This window comes from Cimex lectularius, unplaced genomic scaffold (genome assembly GCF_000648675.2).
Source record: "Cimex lectularius strain Harlan isolate CLEC.00 unplaced genomic scaffold, Clec_2.1 scaffold277, whole genome shotgun sequence".
Classification (NCBI taxonomy): Eukaryota; Metazoa; Arthropoda; class Insecta; order Hemiptera; family Cimicidae; genus Cimex; species Cimex lectularius.
The window spans coordinates 403447-416736 of NW_019394221.1; the positions used below are offsets into that span (position 1 = coordinate 403447).

The 13290-nt window shown below is 31.6% G+C and overlaps 2 protein-coding genes across 4 annotated transcripts in view; one reads left to right on the forward strand and one right to left on the reverse strand.

Annotated features, from left to right (window-relative positions):
* LOC106667616 (tau-tubulin kinase homolog Asator) overlaps positions 1-13290 on the reverse strand; it is a 52046-nt gene that overhangs the window by 36973 nt on the left and 1783 nt on the right. The window contains exon 1 of one of the 3 annotated variants that reach the window (XM_014395696.2): positions 3742-3847. The exons of the other annotated variants lie outside the window; for them this stretch is intronic. Coding sequence (XP_014251182.1) covers positions 3742-3749 — 8 coding nt within the window. The 5' untranslated portion in view covers positions 3750-3847. Of the gene's footprint in view, positions 1-3741; positions 3848-13290 lie in introns of those variants that run through there. 3 annotated transcript variants of the gene reach the window in all.
* The window catches only part of LOC106667710 (very-long-chain (3R)-3-hydroxyacyl-CoA dehydratase), a 31530-nt gene continuing 20139 nt past the window's right edge, over positions 1900-13290 (forward strand). The window contains exon 1 of the mRNA XM_014395862.2: positions 1900-1985. The gene's annotated coding sequence lies outside the window, so the exon portion shown is untranslated. The remainder of the gene's footprint in view (positions 1986-13290) is intronic.

A 13290-nucleotide genomic window follows, 5' to 3' on the forward strand; every position in this document is an offset into this window, starting at 1 on the left:
AATAAAAGCGACTGGACTTCACAGAAATCACACAGACACATTGAAGCTGGCGAAATGCCGAAACACCTCTGTCGAGCCATCTCAGCGAAGAAAAGCGGACCAAAATGACCGGTAACGATAAAATTACACGTTTATACACACAGACCTCACGGAGAAATCTCTCAAAATAAATTATCTATTATACACAATAACATATATTATGTTTTGTTGAAGTCGTGAGGAGCGGTCAAGAATGAGTTTAGAAAAACACCTTTTTCATTTTTTGCCGGCGTTTCAACCTTTATTCGGGTCATCATCAGAGCCTGTGTAAATTACAAAACCACAAACACCGACCGAAACAATACAAAAGGACACAACACACACACCGCACTCCTCACGATCTTATAAAAGAGACTAGACTTCATAGAAATCACACAGACACACTGAAGATGGCGAAATGCCGAAACACCTCTGACGAGTCAAAAATATGTTGATTGGAAAAAAATACAATTTAAGATGTAAATGTAAATTGTCAACCAAGTATTTCATACTCTCACGTGAATTTTTATTGGATTGGATTGTACCCTTTGAGGTAAATAAAACCGCCTACGATCAAAGAAAATTTTCATGATTTACCGCGGCCCCTATCTTGTCATAATGATGTAAAACCAGCAGAATACAAATTCACGTTTCACAACACTTTCACAGAAAACCAAATATGACACCACTTGAATAGCACCACACTTTATGTGAATATGAAATACTTGGTTCAAAATTTATATTTACATCTTAATTTGTATTTTTTCTAATCAACATGTTTTGAGGCCCTGAAGATGTCCTTAACAGTCGAAACGTCGGCAAAAAAAATGAAAAAGGCGTTTTTCTAAACTACCTCATTATTGACCGCTCCTCACGACTTCAACAAATACTGAAACAACACGTCACAAAGAAACACCCATAAATTATGTTGTTGAAACATTGGGGAAAAGTATGTAGATTTTTGTTTTAAATTTTAAGTAAGCCAAGTTATATCATTTAAACCAGGTGCATCAATATATTGAGCAATATTTATGATTAAATTTAATCCTGACCATTACTTTAATAAACAAAGAAAAAACTCGGTTAAAGCTGTAAAATACGTCAATAATGAGTACAGGTTGTCTGTTTGTATAGTTGCACACGAATACTATAAATAAAAATGTTCTAAAACGAAAATTTGTCTTGTGTAGTATAATAATTTCTGATTTCACTTGTAATGCTTCGGTTCTGAAAAATGTATACTAAAGAGAGTTGTGTATAGCAAATAAATTATCTATTGAAAACAATAACAGATTATGTTGTTGAAACATAAAGGAAAAAGTATGTAATCTTTTTTTGTAAATAAGTAAGCATAAGCCTAGTTATATCAATTAAACCTGGGCGCGTCAATATATTGTGCAATATTTATGATTAAATTTAATCCTGATCATTACTTTAAAAAAAATAGACAAAATTCAGTTAAGAATGTAAAATACGTTAAGAATGAGTACAGGTTTGTATGTTTGTATAGTTGCACACGAACACCATAAATAAAGATGTTCTAAAACGAACAATTGCCTACTGTATAGTATAATAATTTATAATTTTACTTGTAATGCTTCGGTTCTGAAACGTGTATTCCATAGAGAGTTATGTATGATGGAAAAGAAACACCCTAAAAAGGAGCTAGCTAAGGAATACCGGCAAAAATGCTTACCAAAAAAAATTATCTAGGTCTAATTCCATTTTTGGGCTTTATCTTGATTTTGAAGGTGTCGACCTTCCGGGATCAACGATGAAAAATGACCGCGAGGAACAGGGGTTGGCACGGGTTCCAACTTAAGAGAACGTGCGCGAAACATCTCACACACATGTGCATGCTGTCAGGACAATTTATTTAACAAACCTGACCGACCGGAGGTGCAAAGAAAGGTGTTCAACGATCAGTTCAATGAACCCGAGATACTTTGGGTGCGTGCATATGCGAGGTGAGTAAGCAAACAATTATAAAAATAACATTTTATTACTTGTCTTTAGGGAACATCATGCTATTATTAATTTTTTTAAAAATTGCTTATTTATCTCGCTAAACAAATCGTCTACAACAGTCTCACCATATGAATCAACAATTCCAATATTATTTTCATAAGTGATCGATACATTTTGTATTTAATGTAATTTCTCAGTAGCGTGCAACGTGATTAGACATGTTAGGGTTGAAAAGCTCCCGTTTTCCCTTGGGCCTTTCTGGTTCAAGTCCGCACCAAAAACATACCAAATCTACCAAAACACTCGATACATCTATAAAATATCATTATTATCTGCACTCACGTTTCACTACTACTCGAACTCATGTCAAATTTTTAACCCGGTGACCGAAATTCGTACTACCACAGCATTATATCTTAGTTAAATTGCTTAAATATCCCAGTCCCACACAGGTTTGGCAGTGAGCTCCATGCCGAAATAGAAACGACAAGCCAACAGCCATTTCCGACCCCAGTCGGGTCGCGGTCAGAATTTTATTTCGTACGAGAAACCTACTTGCGGTTAGTGCATAAGGAACGCATTGGACTACTTTCCAACTGACCTTATTTTTAAATAAAACTTACTATAATAAAAAAAATGCTTCGAATCGCCATACAAGTTAAACGTTAAACTGTAAGTTCGTTTTAATTTTCCGATTCCGGTAAAGTATCAACGACAATTGGTTGAAGTCGTGAGGAGCGGTCAAGAATGAGATAGTTTAGAAAAACATCTTTTCCATTTTTTTCCGACGTTTCGGACTTTATTCGGATCATGTTCAAAGTCTGGGTAAATTACAAAACGGATGTTGATTGGAAAAAAATATAATTTAAGATGTAAATACAAATTTTCAATCAAGTATTTCATACACATCTTTTACATCTTAAATGTATTTTTTCCAATCGACAAATGTTTTGCAATTTATCCAGACCCTGAAGATGACCCGAATAAAGGTCGAAACGCGGGGGAAAAAATGAAAAAAGCGTTTTTCTAAACTAACTCATATTTGACCGCTCCTCACGACTTCACCAGATTATGAAACAACAAATCACTAAGAAACACACATCAATTACAATTTTTATGATTAAACTGTAATCGTTTATCTTTCATAAAGTCTTTATTTCGCCTTTCCGTAATATTATGATAGTTAACTATTTTAAAATACACATTCTATCAGGATTAATGTTACAAACTAGCTTTCAAACTGATCGTTGACACGCTTCGTTGCTTTTATGTTCCGCCTATTTGCGTTGAGTAGAAATCAGTATATCAAATAAGAAAAATAATGTTTAATTACCTTTATGATATAACCGTTTTCTTTAAAATGTTCCAACTAAATTAAAAAAATGTTAGTGATTTGATCGAATGATTCCATTTGAGCATCGACGTTTCTTTGTCGAACCGTAATGAACGAAAGGAGAAAGAGAGCGAAAGAGAGAGACAGGAAAGGAGGGAAAGATAAAAGGAGGGAGGGAGTGAGAGAGAGAGTGTGTGAGAGAGAGAGAGAGAGAGAGAGTGAGAGAGAGAGAGAGCGAAAGAGAAAAAGAGAGAGAAAGAGAGAGAGAGAGAGCGAAAGAGAAAGAAAGAAAGAAAGAAAGAGAGAGAGAGAGAGAGAGAGAGAGAGAATGAGCGAAAGAGAGAGAGAGCGAAAGAAAGAAAGAAAGAAAGAGAGGAAGAGAGAGAATGAGAAAGAGAGAGAAATAATTGTGAATAACTTACAGCCTCATTTTGTATTGTAAAGAGCTCGAAGAAAAACACGTTTTCTGCAACCAACTAAGCCGCTTGTGTTTAGACAGAATTTTGATAAAAACTGAGGTATCTTTGAACTGATTTCATCCTGATCCGTCCTGTCTTCCGAAAATACATCTGACGATCGTAAATAAATTTCAGACCACAAGGAAGAGGGGTTTCAAGTTGAAATAGTAATAAAATAATAACAAAAAAACTGCGGAAAGTCTTTAATGTCGTAAATTGCCAGTTTTTTAAACCATTTATTAGCCGGGATCGAGGGAAAAAGTATCAAAGAGGAAAACCAAGGCATAACAAATCATTGAAAAAAAAATCCAAAGTAATGGACCTTGTTTATATTAGATACAAGAGGATTAGTTTTCAGACTAATATTTACGATATTTACAGTTCACTGCATTGATACCAAAATTAACTTTTAAAAATAAATATGAAAAAGTACGTAATGATATTCTTTAGTGAATAAAAGGGCTTTATTTTTTATATTTCAATGGGATTTTTTTTTAATCATAGATGTAGTAATTTATTATTGAAAAGTTTTTTGTCAGAATTGTTTCGTTGTTTTAATGTATTTTTAATTTTTTTGTTGGATCTATTAATCTAACGGGCAATATTTTATATTGAAAAGTTTTTTGTCAGAATTGTTTCGTCGTTTTATTGTTTTAAAGTGTTTTTAGTTATTTTAATTATTTTTTTTTGTTGGACGTATAATCTAACGGGCAATATTTTATTACTGAAAAGTTTTTTGTCAGAATTGTTCAGTCGCTTTATTGTTTTGAAGTGTTTTTTTTTTTTTTTATGTATTAATCTAAATGGCAATATTTTATTATTGAGAAGTTTTTTTTTGTCAAAATTGTTTCGGCGTTTTATTGTTTTCAAGTATTTTTAGGTTTTTTAATGTTTTTGTAGATCGTAAAAGGTAAATGATTTGTATCTGGTCAGTTCAAGTTAGGTTTTTATGTGAGGGACTTTTATATTACTAAACTTGTTTTTGGTTGAAAAAAAAGCCATTGGCTGATACATCCGCCAAGAAACGACCAAATCAAAGATAAACAACTCGCATAATTAATAACACATTAAGTTGTATTTGTTTTATATGAATTAGAAAACAAGGAAAAATATCAATAATTATACAAAAATAATAAGTGTTTTTAATTTTTTGCATATCTTTCTGTGCTTATTCTATGTCGGCTTAACCTTCAACATCCATTGCAAAAATACAAATCAATTATGTACTCAATATTAGATAACACACCATAAAGATCTAGGTACGAATTTTCCTCGAGTTAATTAATTTAAATTAGTAAAAGGCAAGCTTTTATCTCACGACATCCACTTTAATACGTGTTCATTTATAATTTGTAATTATTTATAATTACATCTAAAATGAGAATTTCAAATTACACCAAGATGAAGAGTAGAATTTTGTTATTCATTAAATCATCTTTAGGAATAAAAGGATAGGAGTAGAAAAGCTAGTACAAAATAAAATAAATCAATCGACTAATCTAAAAGAACATCAAGGAAAAACGTTTAAAAGCCAAAATACAAGTTCTTAGCATTTACAAAAATTATTTTACGTTATAAAATTTTATGATAGAAAAAGATTTTTTATTGTTAAACAATTGAATAATTATATTATTTAAACCTATTGGACAAATTTTTCAAATGAAATGAAAGTCTTTAACTACACAAACAATTATCATTAAACATTTACAATGCTCAAATAGTATAAATGCATGTGAACATAATAGTTGAATCCATATGTTTAGTGATCATAATTGACCATATTAATTATTTCAATTAATTATTCTTTATAGTTAAGGCCTTGGTTGAGATGAAAAAGCTAGTGTCACGAGCAGGATTCGAACCATGATCTTCGGCTTAAACCTCACTGCTATAACCATTTTAGCTATCGTGTCTTCCATCCACTCAGCCATCATCTTCTCATCTCAACCTATAACCTTCCAAATTTTCCTCTTTTTGCCATTTTTCAAATGTCATGTAGCCAAAGTGGCCCCAGCCGAAGGTCGTGGGTTCGAATCCAACTTGTGACACTAGCTTTTCCATCTCATCCAAGACCTTAGATAAAAAGAATAATTAATTGGAATAATAGTAGAATGTTATATAGTAAATAAAGACTGAAATATATACAATTAATTATGTAAATTAATTGTTTTATGTAAACAACGTAATTCAGGTAAAATAGCATGATTAGAATTTTGGGATATAACTGGATGTTGCAATAAAAGTTAAGAAATAGCAGGAAACTTTTTATTTTTTTAATTATATTTTTTTTGCCCTATTTGCCATTTATTTTGACTTGGATGAATCGACAGTTTGAATCGATTGTTTGCAATGTATTTGGCAGGCGACTGTTATTTACTAGAACCTTCTACCTACTCAGGAAAATTCTACCTTATTATTAGCACAGTGATACACTAGTGATGTGTGCATATATTTGTAAAGATACTCATTTTAGTAATTGAAAATGGTTTCACTTATGTTATCACTTTTTAAATTACTTATTTCCAACTATATATTTATTTGTAATGATGCATGATGCAGCAATAATGTAACAGCGGGACTACTACTACTATGTCTTTATTCCTTTATATATATNTGGGAAAAGTGGGGGTATTTATGTAATTACTGATTTTCACTTGTCAACAAAGACACCATTTTTCCTGACTTGATATATATACTTAAGTTTACAATTCGGAAATATGTATTACAAAACAAGAAAGACATTCCTCATGTTTAAAACAATAAACTTAAATAACTAAAATCTCTCATCTGAGTATTTACAAGCATTTATAATTAGTATTTACAAAATGAATATATACTTTCTTCAAAAATTTCAATAATGAAACATAATTGAATGCGAACAGCAGAAATATAATTGCAAATATATACATTATTTCTTGATTACCTATAATGCACATAACTCAATCAATACAATAAACTAAATAAAATAAATGCAAATAATATAAGTAAAAGTAGAATTCCTTCAACCTGATGATGAGCTAAAAGCTTGAAATCTGGATCATTGCAAAACAACTTACTGTGAGTAGGAACTATCTTTTTTAAAAATGATTGAACATTGCACTCATTCCACCATCCATCATTTCTATTATAATTATGGGGAGTAAGGCCAAAAGACAATGGACGGTGATAATAATGGAACAAAGGTGACCAGTAAGAACAGGTACATTGCTACATTCAAATAAGACTCAGCCACCAATGTCTTCACAACACGTGCAAAATACTCAAGTCGAGGATGAGCTTTTCATCTATCAGGGGAATCCGCAAAATGAAGTCACTTCCACCTTCACCACTACTTCTGATTCTGGCTCTAAGAGAATAAGCCTCTTTACAGGAATTGACCAACACAGTCCAATCCTTGCCATTAATATATTCTAATAGAACCGAGCTTCTCTAAAATACTGTTTCCTTACTGAAGCCAGTGCAGGTCGCCAAGAAATGAAAAAAAAATCTTCCTGCTCTGTACCACTACAAAGTTCACAGAATGATGTTTGAAGTGTTTATAATTTAATTATTCAGAAATCGTGAGATAATAAAGATTGAAACGTTGGCACGATAAAGAAAATGCTTTTCTGAAACCTACATCACCCCAGACTGCATCTCACGATTTCTGAATAATTATCTATTAACGGTCACTAATCACCACACATTTGTAATTTAAGTTCAAAAGATCCCCTCAACTCTTAATTATCCATCACATGCTATCAAAGTGTAATGAAAGAACTATTAAATAATTTAAAAAATTTGAATAGAAGGTCTCTTTCGAGTGGGAAGCTGTTTGAATTGGCTATAGCTGTGCAATGTTTCATCTTTATATTGTCACAAATGTACTATCTCACTAGCCTCAAATCATCCCCAAGACAAGTCCAAGTTAAATTGCATGATATGCATTTTTATTTCCTTAAACCAATACATTAATCTGCCTGGCTAAGGATTTTCAGGAGTCTATTATCGGGTAGGGATAAAATTCTGATTATGTAATCAAAGTGAAGTTTCATCAGCAGGAGGCTGGGCATCCTGAACAGAGGCCCCTTTGGTCCTATCCAAACATCTCTCCTCCCCAAACCTGAGCACCATAAAATAAACCTGCTCAGTGATAAATATTTTTAATTTAGTCTAAGGAGGAGAATAATTTTATCTACCCTGGGGACACTACAATAAGGGCAAGAACAACCAGAGGCTGCCCTCAGGGTGGTGTTCTGACACCATTACTGTGGTCAGTATTGGTTGATGATCTCCTGAAAATGCTATCTGATGAAAGCTTTAATTGCCCAGGATATGCAGATGATCTGACGGCAGTCATGAATGGATACTTTGCCGAAGTCAATACAGAGAGGGAGCAATACACACTCAAAATAACAAACAGATAGTGTCAAAAGGAAGGGATTTCTATAAACCCTAACAAAACCATCATGGTTCCCTTTACCAAGAAAAGGATACTAGGAGGACTTAATCCCCTTATGGAGTTGAAATTCCATTCTCTAAAGAGGTGAAATGTCTGTGAGTCAACATGGAATCAATAACTAAACCAAATCACACAAAGAGCAAAAATTGCTGCCATTGGCGAACGCCTTTGTGGGAGAAGCTGGAGATTGAATTCAAAGATGTCCCTACGGCTATACATAGCGGTTGTTAGACCCATGATTGCCTATGGATCAGGGGTTTGGTGTACTAAGAAATTACAGCTAAGGGCGGTCTAGATCCTCAGTACTGCTCATAGACTGGCGGGTCTGAGTATCACTGGGACAATGAGAACAACCCCCTCGGCTGCCCTGGAAGTCCTTCTTAATCTATCACCACTACACATCTTTTATCCAAAGAGAGGCCAAAGCCACAATTCATAGGCTAATGAAGGGACAGGCTCCAATAGCCTACTCACATAGGTATAATAATTTGGGGATGCCTACTGATTCCTTGGCCCCTAAAAATTCAGTTTTGATAAAATATTCCTAATCAAAATACCTTGTAGAACAGACTGGGAGAAAGGGATTCCCGTTAATGCCGACCATATATGGTTACAGATGGCTCCAAAACAGAATAATATAATATATTATTAGACTAATGGCTTGTTGGGGCAATAGCCCCGTTCTGTAGTCAGAATCATGGAACGGTATGATATTTGAGGAAAACAATAAGAAAAACAAGAAACTAAAATTTGACTGCGATTTCACTCAACTTGCCAGGATAAACAATCTGACACAACAGAATCCCCTTGAATTTATTGGCATGTTTTTGAAAAAAAAATATGTTTTGTAAGACGGGTTCGCATATAGGGCAGCTGGATTCGAACACCTTACAGCACCGAGTCAATGTCTAAGGCTACGGTTACTTTGGNTATATATATATTCTAGTTGCAGCTTTTTGCCTTTTCTGAAAAAGTGCTTTTTATAGTAGTTTTAGTAGTCCAGTTGTTGAAAAGGACCTCATTTGAAACACCAAAATAGACTCAGTTCCATTGCTACTTCGTATTTTCAACCTAATAAACCGAAAAAAAAAAAAGAAAAAAATATTAGTGGGAACTTAACTTCTTCTAAAATAGCAGGTTGGATTTTTCTCAGGTGATGCAGGAATAAATTTAAAAAAATTAACCCTTGATTGAATTGAGGAAAATAAATGAAATCTCAAATGAAAACAAAATGTTATACAGGGAATGGAAAAATATATGTTATGTTAAATGTTGTACTTTTATAGAATATAGTCAATTTTAATTCAGATCTTAGAATTAATTAAGCTTAATTATTTATTTTTCATACTTTAAATTATATTTTGTATGAAAGATTTTTCTGTCTATTTTCATTAAATTAAAAAAAAAATAATTAAACTTAATTATTAGTTGGGTGATGTCTCGGACAATCTTTTTTTTAATCTTATTTATTATATTTCATTGAAGAAGATAACCAATTGGTTGATAAAATTAAAAAATAAATTTTTATTTATTATTTGTAAAAAGATAAAACAACCTATCAGAGAAAAATAACACTAACAATATTATCAATTTAAGATAATATAGTTTTTGTCTTTGACAACCATGTTGTGTACATTAATATTTTTAGTGCAAATAATATGGCATTTTTGAGGATTTTTTAGTGGATATAATATTGCATATTTGTTGTTTTATTAGTGCATATTACAAGGCATATTTGAACATTTTTATTGTTTATATTTAAAGCATAAGGGGGTCAAAATTGAGATATGTTACATTTAAATGTTGAAGTCAAGCTTTTGTTTTATCAAAAAACAAACTAACAAAAACACATTTATATTTTTTAGTTTTTTTCAGTGAAAACAAACAATTGTATTAGTTGGCATCATATTAAGAACAAGATATGCTTTAAAAAAGTATTCTATAGATAAAAATGTTTATAAAATAGTAATAGAAGAGGTATGAGTCAATCAAGTGACTATTTTAATGTGCATTTATGTAGTTTCAAAATGAATTATCTGGATCTCGGTATGGTCAAGTGGATTTTAAAAAAAATTAAATCAATTATCTACCAAGCTTTTGACCTATTTTAAGATCATCGCCAGGGCAAAAGTATCATAAAGATGTGTACAAAATGAAATAAGTTTTTAATAACTGATTTGATCAAACTCAGACCCAACCTGCCAAGGACTAACTTTATGTTGTCTCACTGTCATGTCTTATAGTATAAGATCCATTTATTGGGTTGAAATTGCAATTTTGTATTATTTTTAAATGATTAAAATTTGGAGAACGTGAGATAGAAAAACATTTTTTTTTTTTATCGTGCCAACGTTTCGATCTTTATTGAGATCATCTTCAGGGCCTAGGATTTATAAACATTGTTTAAATTATACAAATACATGTAGGATGTGAAAAAATGAATTTATACAATGATAGAAATTTTAGACTCATTCAAAGTATTTGTACTCACTCAGTGTTCGTTTTCTGTGTAGATGGATCATTCCTGTGTGTCATGTTGAAAGTGCCAGTGAGATATTGATGTTTTATGTCTATACACGTTGGAGTTTGAAGGGGTGGGGAAGGAAGTCGGTATAGAAAGACATTTTTATATGAGGAGTCGGCTTCTTTGAGGTGAAAGGATCCAACAATGGGAAAAATGGGTAATGGTTCGGCCTGATTATCCTCTCAGGATTATATAGGCAAGGATAATTAGGGAAAGGAAAGCCAAATTGTTGAAGAATTAGACTATGTAGAAATGTTTGATGTGTGGAATGTTATGATTGTTTTATATGTTATATTATATGTTTATGTTAAACAATGTTTATAAATCCCAGGCCCTGAAGATGATCTCAATAAAGATCGAAACTTTGGTACAATAAAGAAAATGTTTTTCTTAAACCTACATCACACCAGAACCGCATCTCATGATCTCCAAATAATCATTGATTAACGGTCACTAAACACCACACATTATTTTTAAATGTTGAGTTTTTTTTTTTTTTTAAATGACAAAGCAAACAAGTTTGGGTAAATAATAATACATTTATTTATTTATTTGTTCATTTTAATCAAAACAAACAATTTTACGTGTATTAGTGGGCTTCATATTAAGAACAAGTTATGCTTAGAAAAATGATTCTGCAGAAAAAATGTATTAAAATAGTATAGGAGAGGTATGAGTCAATGGAATGACTAATATGATTTCATGTTGTTTCACTGTCATCTATCATTTCGTACAGTAAAGTGCATGCTGTAACACCTTATGTACAGCATAATCATAATACTATACGGTCCAAATTATAATCTATTGTTTAGTGAAATATGCAAATAAATAAGATCCTTTTATCGGGTCAAAATTGAGATTTTGTATCATTTTTAAATATCAAGGCCAAGGTTTTTAATGTAATTCAGATAATAAATGTGAACATAAAAATGATTCATTAATTATTTTTGTAATGATGATGAATTATAAGTGTATTGCTGGGTATTGTGTAAAAAAAAAAGCGCAGTTAAACTGATTCTCATTCTAACTCTCGTCATCGCCAAAAATAAATAAAGGAAGAATGAGAATGGTAGATGAATAATTTATAAGAAAGTTGAATTATTATTGTCTATTTAAGATTTAATAATAATACTGACCTAAACGGCCTTCTTAATAACAATATTGATTCCCCCAGAATTGCTGCTATCATACCTCGATTTTCACTTCCCATCTGTCCACACCCGGAATAAAAAAATCATACCATCATTGTCCCATACCAACTATACTCCTCACTCTCCAATATAAAAGATGATGGATCTGGTCAGTATGCTATGCAACAGTATAGATATTATAAATTATACATACAAAGCCAATTCAAAGGGGAATTTGAGAGGTACATGTACAACAATTAGTACATCTGGTACATGTATATGTGTATACCGGATTTGATGGTTGATTGTTGTTGTGTATATATGAATAATTAATTAATCTTGTTTAAAATTGTTTTTATTTACCCGTCAAATCCCAAATATTATTTTTTAATTCAAATTTCGGTATATAAATTATTATTTTTCTTATTTTATTATTGTCAATGTTCAATATTTCAATGTTTTTCATGTTTTAAATATTCTTTGTCTTTCTTGAAATTATTGCGATAAAATGGGCTATTGCCTGTAAATACATAAATTGTTTCACCGATTTGGGACTTTCTTTTTGGAGATTTATTTATTCTTCTCAGACCGAAATTATGATTGATGCAAAACAATAGATGAAATTACTTTTTTAAATGTCGAGGTCATAAAGATAAAAAATCTTTTAAAATAGAGGGCGTGTGATCTCTACAAAGAGAATTTTTGTTCTCAATATAATAAATTAATAGTAATATTGACTCCCCCAGAATTGCTGCTATCATACCTCAATTTTCAGGCATGTCCACACCCGCAATAAAAAATATTATACCACCAATTTTTCCATACCAACTATACTTCTAATCCCCGTTTACAGTATGATGGATCTGGTCAATATGCTACCTTACAGTACAGATATTATATATTATACATCTAAAGCCAGTTCAAAGAGGAATTTTAGAAGGTACGTGTACAACAATGGTCAATTAGTACATCTGGTACATGTATATGTGGATACCAGATGTAATGGTTGATTGTTGTTGTGTATATATGCATAATTAATTAATCTTGTTTAAAATTGTTTTTATTTACTCGTCAAATCCCAAATATTATTTTTTTATTCAAATATTGGTATCTAAATTATTATTTTTATTTTATTATTGTCAATGTTCAATATTTCAAAGTTTTCAATGATTTTGGACTCTTTTTTTGGGGGGAGTTATTTATTCGTCTCGGACCGAAATTGTGATTGATGTAATACAATAGGTGAAATTATTCTCAAATTTCGAAGTCGTACAGTTAAAGAAGCGTTTAAAGTAGAGAGCGAGTGATCTCTGCAGAGGAGGATTTTTATTATCTATTTAATAAATTAATTATAATATTGACAATGACCAAGAAATTAATAATAATATCGACTCCCTCAGGATCGCTATCATACCTTG